We start from the raw sequence: 9,831 nt of genomic DNA, 5'->3' as shown, positions 1-9,831 counted from the left end.
AAGGGTAACGCAGTAATAGCTCTTTACCTCACCAAGTGACGTATGGTTTTGCATAAAAATTCCACGAAATGGGAAGAATGACACATCGTTCTAGAGTAGACATTGCAACTTTGGATAAATAAACGCAATTAAATATAACAACAGTGTATTTGTTTTAGGTCGTGGACTATCAATTACGTATGTATGGCAAAACGTTGTGAATCTGTCAAATATAATGGTCAATTATTTTAATATCGTTTTTAAAGTGTGGCAAAACAAATGGAAATCACTAGTTATTTTCTACCCTCACACTTAAAGTTGATTTTTACTTACATTTGCTGTGACATAACGTATTTTGTTGTTGTGCTTTCATCGTTAGTGGATCTGAGCAAGATTTTACGGCAGTGGTTCTCAATCAGGCCCCATGGCCCCCCACACTCACTAAAAGCCATTTTCTTTTTTAATGCGCATAATTAGGTGTGTGTTGCAAATAACTTTATTCCCTAATTTAATCGACTATTTCACACATTATTTGCCCATATTGAGGCTTTTTACGAATATGAATTCTTGTATACTTTGTTCGACCGGTTTAAAGCCGAAATTAGTACCTAATTCCAACACGAGTTTTCATTTTTAAGGGGGCCAAACGACTTACAGGGTTACTTGAAGGGGGCACGAGGCCAAAAAGTTACTTTTAGCGGGCCACGGTCCACGAAAGATAGAGAACCACTGACTTACGGTATTAACGAATGCCATTTTAGTCAATTCGTCAGCACGACCTGCTTCAAGCGAAGATGTCTAGCACTACTTGTGACTGATGTTTTTCCTTCCCGACTGTTGATCTTTATATATTTCGTGAGAACATGTTTTATGGGTACAGCTTATTTGGCAAAGTATTTACTTCAAATTCGAATGCAAGCTAGCTTAGGGTTGCCATACGTCAGGATTTTCCCTGACATGTCAGGGAATTTAGTGTTTAAATCTGCGTCAGGGAGAAATGTTAAAATGTACTTAAATGTCAGGAATTTAAGAAGATAATATAGATATACTATGAAATTAATGTACCAACGGAGTAAATTTCTAGTAGTTAGCTACAACCGCTACTATGCCACGAAACGTAAAGAGGTAAACTGGCGGCGCGCAGGTTAACGCACACGGTGACTGTTTCGTTTTGCAGTGAGTGTGCGCGCGTGACAATGCCTGTTTGTTACTAGTTGTCTAACAATACGCGTTAAATGCAGAAATAAAAATCCGCGTCTCAAGAATACACAGCGTTCGAAGCTACGTGGGAACGTGGGAAGTTTCATTTGCTGTAACTGTGTACCTAATATGCAAGGAATTAACTAACAACAAAAAGTCGAATGTCGTAAGATATAAAAACGTTTTTACAGTGGCATTTTATTTCAAATTTGAAAAGGTCTTTAAAAGGGCGGCTCCCAGTGTTTTTTTTCTGTGACAATTTGAAATTGGTCCGAATAGTTTTTAGAGTGGCAAAGGTTGGCGACCCGTGATATATGTGCTTATTGTTTCCAATATCTAAACAGAAGCCTACGCAGAAAGTTAATTAACAAGGATCAGAGTATCGTTCGTATCTAACGTTTTCTCGGGTCGCTGTCCGTGTGACTTTCGAATATTTTAATTTTATTACGCGATAGAAGTAATTAGATCGCAAAAAAGGTTAACCCAACGGTTCTCAAACTGGGTTCCGCGGTCCTTTAGAGCTCCGTGAGGCAATTTTGCGGGGACCGCAAAAAGCTGAAAGTAATTCTGTATTCTAATTTAGCGTCAGTTTGTGCAACTAAATAAGTTTAAATCAAAGTGAAATTGAGAATCGACCGTCTCCATTGCCAAACATAGGCTTTATTGCATGACAACTAACAAAAATGCAATTGTTCGCACACAATGGTAATGTTTTGTCTTGTCTGTAATGTCAGATTTGGATCGTTTTGATGCAGAATTTTACATCACTAGCTAAAATCCTGCAAATCAATTTTCCTTTTTCTGAAAAACACATTCAGACTTAAGGACCACAAGCCCTCGAAATAATGGCAAAGAGACCGTTTAGAGAAAATAACGAAAAAGTTTGAGAACCACTAGGTTAACGCAACTGAGATAAATTTTGTCAGGGATTGTGTATCATAAAATATGGCAACCCTAAGCTAGCTGGTCTTGCTTAGTGTAGGGTTGCCATATTTTATGATACACAATTCCTGACAAAATTTATTTCAGTTGCGTTTACCCAGTGGTTCTCAAAACTTTTTCGTTATTTTCTCTAAACGGTCCCATTATTTTCTAAAAGTTGATTGCAGGATTTTAGCTAGTTATATGCAAAATTGCGCATACCAATGATCCACATCTGACATCACAGAGAAGACAAAAACATTACAATTGTTCGCGAACAATTGCATTTTTATTAGTTGCCATGCAATAAAGTCTATTGTTTAGCAATGGAGACGGTCGATTCTCACTTTCACTTTGATTTAAACTAATTCAGTTGCACAAACTGACGCCAAATAAGAATATAAAATTACTTCTACCTTCTCGCGCTCCCCGCAAAATTGCCTCACTGACCCCTAAAGGACCGCGGACCCAAGTTTGAGAACCGCTGCGTTAACCGATCCAAACACTTCTATTCCGGAATAAATTTAGAATATTCGAAAGTCACACGGACGGCAACACGAGAAAACGTTAGATACGATACTCTGATCCTTGTCAATTAACTTTCTGCGTAGGCTTCTGTTTAGTTAAGTTTATTGGGCTAAGCTCACTACTCTTACTATCCTTGAAACAATAAGAACATATATCAGAAGTAGCCAACCTTTACAACTCTAAAAACCATTCGAACCAATTTTACACACAAAAAACACTGGGAGCCACAAAGACCTTTTTTTTGAAAAAAAATGCCAATGTAAAAACGTTTTTATGTCTCACGACATTCAACTTTTTGTTGTAGGTTAGTTAAGTGCATATTAGGTACACAGCAAATGAAATTTCCCACGTTTCCACGTAGCATTGAATGCTGTGTTTTCTTGCGAAGCGGATTTTTATTTGTGTATTTAACGCGTATTGTCGGACAACCAGTAACAAACAGGTATTGTTACGCGCGCACACACACTGCAAAACGATAACAGTAATCTTTTACGTTAACCTGCGCGCCGCCAGTTTACCTCTTTACGTTTCATGGCATAGATGCGATTGCAGCTAACTACAAGAAAACTTTCTCTGTTGGAACATTTTTCTTAAATTCCTGACTTTTAAGTACATCTTAACATTTCTCCCTGACGCAGATTTAGACACTAAATTCCCTGACATGTCAGGGAAAATCCTGACGTATGGCAACCCTAGCTTAGTGGATGAGAAACGTTGAAACTTTATAGAACACAAATTAACGAATGGAAGAAATGGTGGATCATGACTTGACGCGCTGCAACTATACCGTTTTGTGAAGCGTTATGTGGCTAGAGGTCATCAGAAATCGAGTTTAGCGCAGTATCAACACAACACCACTATTTAAGACAGTGTTTACCAACCGGTGGTACGCGTACCACTAGTGGTACGCGAACACCTTTGTGTATTTTGCGATTTCCGTATTTTTGCACACAAATCACAAGTGATAACAAAATGTCTGTTACTGAATCCACCGGGTTACGTGTCACTTCTATGTTTGCTCCAACTAACCCATTTAAGGTGCCACCAGTAAGGTAGGCATTGTTTGAAAATAATATGTCTTTGTTCTTATTATTTCGTGGTAACAATAACAAGCGTAGAAATAATGCGCCTGTAGTTGAATTAGTGTGCCTGAGAGTTGTAGTCTACTGTAGAAAGTGCGTTACAAACGTTTTACCAATTTGATTTCGAAAAATGTCGAAGCGAAAGTATGACACGGGTTATCTAAAATATGGATTCGTAGAAACTGAACACAGAGGCGAGGTTCTCCCGCAGTGCGTGGTTTGCATGAAGACGCTCTCGAATAGTGCCATGAAACCAAGTCTGCTCAAGCGGCATCTTGAAACAAACCATCCTACAAAAAAGGACCAAGATCTTAGTTACTTTCAGTACCTTGGAGAAAAAGCTAAACAGCAACGCATTGATAAAACAGGCGCCGTGTACCAGAGCAGCTCTGGGAATGTAAAAGCTTCATTTGAAGTTTCCCTCCTGGTTGCCCAAAACATGAAGGCGCGTACAATTGCTGAGTCTCTAATTATGCCAGCGGCGAAAATATTGATTCGAAACGTGATCGGGGTGGAGGCGGAGGCCAAGTTGTCCAGTGTGTCCATGTCTAATAACACTTTGGAGCGTCGTATTGAGGAAAGTCCATCGACATTGCCGACCAAGTTGTTGCAGCAGTGAGATCTTCAAAGTATGGGTTTGCAATTCAACTTGACGAATCCACGGATGTCACCAATTGCGCTCAGTTACTGGTATATGTCCGATACGCTCAATAAGACAAGGTAAATGCCGAGTTACTGTTAAGTCCGAACTTGTCAGGCACAACCAAAGGAGTGGATATTTTTAATGTTTTGAACGACTTTTTCAAGCGGAATGAACTAGAGTGGGGGAAGTTGGTTGGGTGCACAACTGATGGGGCTCCGGCTATGCTTGGCCGTAAATCCGGATTTCAAGCTCATGTAAAAGCTGTGTCGCCAAACGTCATCTTTGTCCATTGTATTATACACAGATTCGCCCTTTGCGCTAAAGTGCTGCCGCCAAATTTGTTAGCCTGTTTAAACCGGGTTGTAAAAATGGTTAATGTAGTGAAAACGTCTGCCTTGAATACTCGATTGTTCAAACTGCTCTGCGAAAATCTGGGCTCTCAACACACTTGTCTCCTTTACTATACGGAGGTGCGTGGGCTTTCCCGAGGCAACGCGACGAGACGCCTTTTTGAACTGAAAGAAGAATTATACGTTTTTTTTTCAAACAAAAGGGCCATGAATTTCAAAATGACTTTGAGGATGAAATGTTTATCGCAAGATTGGCTTACCTCTCTGATATTTTGGGGTCATCAACCACCTGAACCTATCAATGCAAGGAACTGACTGCACTGTCACTCAGTTTATCTCAAGGCTATGGGCATTTGTGCGCAAGCTGGAACTTTGGTCAAATAACGTAAAAACAAGCGCTATGGAATGTTCGAACTACTTAGTAATCTTCCGGGAGGATGCAATGGCGAAAGTGATGATGAGATATTATGCCACATCACGGTACTAAAAGCTGAGCTTACTCATTACTTCCCGGATGTGGATTGCTGTCCCTACATCACTAATCCATTTTCTGTGGACCCAGCCGACCTACCTGTTGGAACTGGGGAGCAAGAGCAGCTCATCGATATTCGGGCTGACGACACTACACAGGCAATGCACAAGGAATATTCTCCTACAGTTTTTTGGCTGAATATGGCCTCCTCGTATCCCACATTAGCCGGTCGCGCTATACCCCAGTTACTAATATTCCCCTCTACGTGGGAGTGCGAGCAGGGATTCTCTTCAATGATAAATATCAAGGCGAAGAGTCGTAACCGCCTTACTTCCCCCGGCCATGATTTCCGATGTGCAGTAAGCAAAGTTGTGCCCCGCATCGATCGACTTGTAGAAGGCAAACAAATACAGATTGCTCATTATATTTATCTTTTCTTCATTTTACTTCTTCGTTACATTTGCATTAGTCGATTCGGGAAATAAAAAAGTTATCTTCTCGAAAATACTTCTAAAAACAAGTGGTATACGCGGCAACAATGCGTTGCCTTCAAGTGGTACGCGACTACAAAAAGGTTGGGAACCACTGATTTAAGAGATCAGTCGAATGGGCTCTAGAACAGTGTTTCTTAACCTTTTTAGTGCTCGTCGTACCCTTTGAGCGTTTATACAATTTTCTCGTACCCCCTGTATACAATGGCCGACGGAAGTAAACAAAATTGTAATAAATAGGAATTACACTCAGTGTATTTATAACTTATGCGTTGAATGCATGCAGTAAAACAGTCTTGTAAGTTCAACAATATTTACAGCACACCGACAATCAGTCAAAGACATAGCCTATAACAAAGTAACTTGCTACGCATTCTTCACAAATATGCCTAAATAGCATATAATTTCAAACTGCATGTCGTACCCCCTGCTTTGGTGCTTCGTAACCCCAAGGGGTACACGTACCCCTGGTTAAGAACCCCTGCTCTAGAAACTAACCACCAGTGTTAGAAAAGAGTGATTTAGCCTGTTTGGAAACTCGGTTCTTAAAGCAACGGATTTTCGAATTTCAAAAACCTTTATTGCTCTTTGCCTAAAGGCATTGCTTAAAATTATTTTATATTATTATTCCATGAATGTCTGTGCAATCATTTTACGAAAAATATGGAAAACTGGAAATATTCCAAAAAACTACCTTAATGTACAAAAAACTACTAAAATGGATGAGCGAAACTGCAGGTTGCTATCTGCAAGAAATTAACCGAAGCGTCAAAGGTACGACTCGTTCGCGATTGTTAATGGTTACTTTTAACCAAAAAAACACGCATAACTACATATCGCATTAGCTGCTTTAGAAGAGCAGTATTCTTGTGCATGTGAGGTCTATTTTGGTCAGATCCGAGCGTTAAATAATTAACATTTTAAGTTGATTTTGTGGCGAAACAAACATTTCCAAACTGAGTTACTTTTTCAAAAGTTTTTAAGTTATAGTCTTATATTAATTGTTTTAAGTCTTATAAATGTCAGTATTATGAAACAAACACCAAAAGCTCAGTTAAACAAAAGCCAAAAAACAAAAACATTCACGTCTTGTTTTTGTTGTAGCTATTTTGCAATTCTTCATTTGTCCTGTTTTTTTTTAATGTTTTCCAAATTTGCAATGCAACAAACCACCAAGTTATGTCTGGTTTTTTTAATGAAGTTATGTTATGTTTTATGTACTGAACTTTCAAAAGCTTTTCTGTAACGTAGTAGAATTATTTGCTGGGCCACATGAAAACATAATATGGGGAATAAGCTTGCTTCTGCCGCTGCACCCTTAAAAGATATGTAAGTATAGTATATTTTTTTCTACAAAACCTAAAAAAGGGAAATGGTTTACTACAATTTATGTATTTTTATTAATACTGTTGTAATCATTGGTTCTGTTAAATACTTACACTAAATCTTATTTAATTAATTAAAAAATGAAATCTCCCCCTATATTTGTTTGTATAACTTGTCATTTGACCAACAGTATTTATTTATAAATGTTGTAAATTTGAGCTTCCACCTCTTTATGATATAAAATAAAGCTGTGTTTGTTTTTTATAAGCCCCGGGGTGAAGGGGCCCATAGAGGACCCAATAGAAAGAGAGCAAAATCGAGTTTTTCGTGAAGTTGAGGTGGTAGTACCAGAACTTGAATTCAAGAGCAAGCTTAATCCTGTGCCTCTGGTTTACTCCTGGTTCTATTACTCTTTCAAGATTCCACAGCAGTTCGTCAACAGTGAGTAAAAATATGTTGTAAATTGCAAAATCTGTAAGCTCACATAATATATTAAACTTTCAGAGTTGTTTGACACCATAAGCGTCCAGAAGCCGAGACGGTATTTCCACCGAAAGCTCCCTCGGGTTCCTGAGATATGGGAATGTGCTTTAGATGACATGGTTTGTGTGTATGAAGCGGAAAAGCAGTTCGACAGAGACAGGTATAAAAATTTTAAATATGTTAAAAAAGTGTTTCGTTGTAGATTATTGTCGTTAATCTCTTGTGTTTTCAAAGTTTGCTAATCAATAGGGATGGGCCAAGCCGAGCCAGAACCCGAGTACTCGGTACCGAGCATCGCCGTTTTTGATGCTCGGTGCTCGGCAGAGCAGTTGCACAAAATGACCCGAGTACTTAATTTGCATATTCATACTAACATGCGAAAATTTTGTTTGAAAGGGTATACAAGAACAAAAATGACTGTTTATTTAAATGCGTTGTGATTGTGAAAAAAATGCGTACTTCATGGGCCTGTAAAGCTTAATACACCGCTTGTGACGTAAGCGACCTTGTAATGCTAAAACTTACGTGTAATAGGGAATGTTTGTGATGTCATAATGCAACCGAGCGTGCTCGGCCGAGCACCGAGCATTAACCTAAGATGCTCGGTGCTCGACCAAACAGAACACTTGGAGTTTTGGCACATCCCTACTAATCAATATACATTTTGCTATAAATTTACTTTTAGCTGTTTAAGTAATATCTTGTTGCTTATTGGGAACTCATGTTCACCAAATACCAAGTTTTAACTAAAGTTGGCATGTTATGTAAACTTGAATTAACAACGTGTAACAAGTGTTAGCTTAACTTAACCTATTGCTGTTGCATTTCCTTTATTCAACATTCCACTTTAAAGCGTTTTTTTGCATAAAAGTAAAAATACAGCCTGCAAAAACTAATTGGTGAAAACTGTTTACAGGAAAGTAGACCAAGAGGTTTTGCGAATTCTCAACAAAAGGGTTCAAGCTTGTCAAGCTCTAAATGGAGAAAACAGTAACATTTATTGTGCTGAAGTAAAGGAGTTGGAAAGGCAGACTGAAAATGCCTGGAGGATCAAATGTAAGTTGTTAATGTATAAATGTTATGATGAGGTATTTGGTTATTACTACACCCCCCCTTGGCAATGTTCAATTTTGAAAAAAAAGAAATTTTACAGTTTGTCAGTTGCTGCAAATAACTTTATTCATTTAGTACCTTTTGGTTCTATTACAGCTTAAATATTGCTCGGTTAATCCAGCCCCATTTGGACCACAAATTTTGTCCAAACTAGGCGATATCTGGATTAACCGATGTTGATTAATAACCCTTACCACATTACAAAACATTTAAACCTCAAGTTTGTTTGAATTAGGCGAAGATCTGGGTTAAATGAATGTGGTTTAAACGGGGTGTACTGTATATTTCTTTTGTATATATAAGGTTTATTTCATATGATTCCGTTGGCAATTTTGTTGTGTTAGAGTTGGCTAAAACAGCAAGTGTTTATCTTGTTTGCATCCTATCAGATATTGATAACTGAGCATACTAAAGTCTAATTCAAGTTTTTGTTTTTTATTAAAATGATGATCTTGAGCCCTAGCAGAACATTGTTGACAAAATAATGGTTTTCAACCTTTTTAGGCATGTAGACTGATCGTATCTTTGAAAAATTTTTTTGGCTTAATGGTCTTAAAAAATTCAAGTTATTAACAGAACAATTGCAGGACATCACTGCAAAAATAAGCGAGTTTAAAACAAACTGTAAAAACAATCTATATCCATAAATTGAAAATTCTAGTCAAAAAACAGTTACGAAAATTTTGTTGGAACAAACATATCGTGGAATAGCAATTTGTGATTTCTCTAAACAATCTAGACTTTAAATGCCATTTGTGTGTTGTTAAATACCGGTGCATTATCTCTCTAGACTAAATGTATGTAATGTCTTAAAAGTTTACACTTTTTTTTCAAAATGTTGAGGGTAAGACAGTGTTTTCTTGGTTATTTTATAATATGTTATCAGTGCTCCCACTCTGTATGTTTACAAATCCCAATAAACATTAGGTGTAAAACAGGATATTGTTGCTTTCTTAGATGGCGACATCGGCACGACCATAAGCGCCAGAAAAGTTCTCAACAAACAAAAAAATCGCTTCATTGAAACCCGCTACCTTGCGTCCAAGAACAAACGTACAGAAACAGAGGACGAACCCTAATAGACAATATTTAAAGAACTATCCTTTCTGTTTCATGTCAGTTTCACTTTTTTCTGAGTGTCCAGTTTTGAAGTTTGCCAAAAATAAACTAGTGTGGTGTAATAATATAGGTACAACTTATTTTTGCTCACAAAAATGTGCACAATTATAAAAGGAAAAATCCA

At 37.8% G+C, this 9,831-nt stretch overlaps 1 protein-coding gene and 1 pseudogene across 1 annotated transcript; both read left to right on the top strand.

The window, feature by feature from the left end:
- Nucleotides 1-3,267: 3,267 nt before the first annotated feature.
- LOC145230410 (zinc finger BED domain-containing protein 5-like) lies at nucleotides 3,268-4,559 on the top strand (annotated as a pseudogene).
- Nucleotides 4,560-6,863: 2,304 nt separating this feature from the next.
- LOC145219801 (NADH dehydrogenase [ubiquinone] 1 beta subcomplex subunit 10-like) lies at nucleotides 6,864-9,772 on the top strand. The gene is made up of 5 exons (XM_080087114.1): nucleotides 6,864-6,995; nucleotides 7,261-7,433; nucleotides 7,497-7,635; nucleotides 8,392-8,531; nucleotides 9,546-9,772. Exons 1-5 carry the CDS (start codon nucleotides 6,952-6,954, stop codon nucleotides 9,665-9,667), a joined length of 618 nt encoding a protein of 205 aa, XP_079943240.1. The 5' UTR covers nucleotides 6,864-6,951; the 3' UTR covers nucleotides 9,668-9,772.
- The last annotated feature ends 59 nt before the right edge of the window (nucleotides 9,773-9,831 follow it).

Source organism: Phallusia mammillata, chromosome 1 (genome assembly GCF_965637545.1).
Source record: "Phallusia mammillata chromosome 1, kaPhaMamm4.hap1.1, whole genome shotgun sequence".
NCBI classification, from domain to species: domain Eukaryota; kingdom Metazoa; phylum Chordata; class Ascidiacea; order Phlebobranchia; family Ascidiidae; genus Phallusia; species Phallusia mammillata.
The sequence above is the reverse complement of the archived record's forward strand: the minus strand, read 5'-3'. Positions and strand labels throughout refer to the sequence as shown.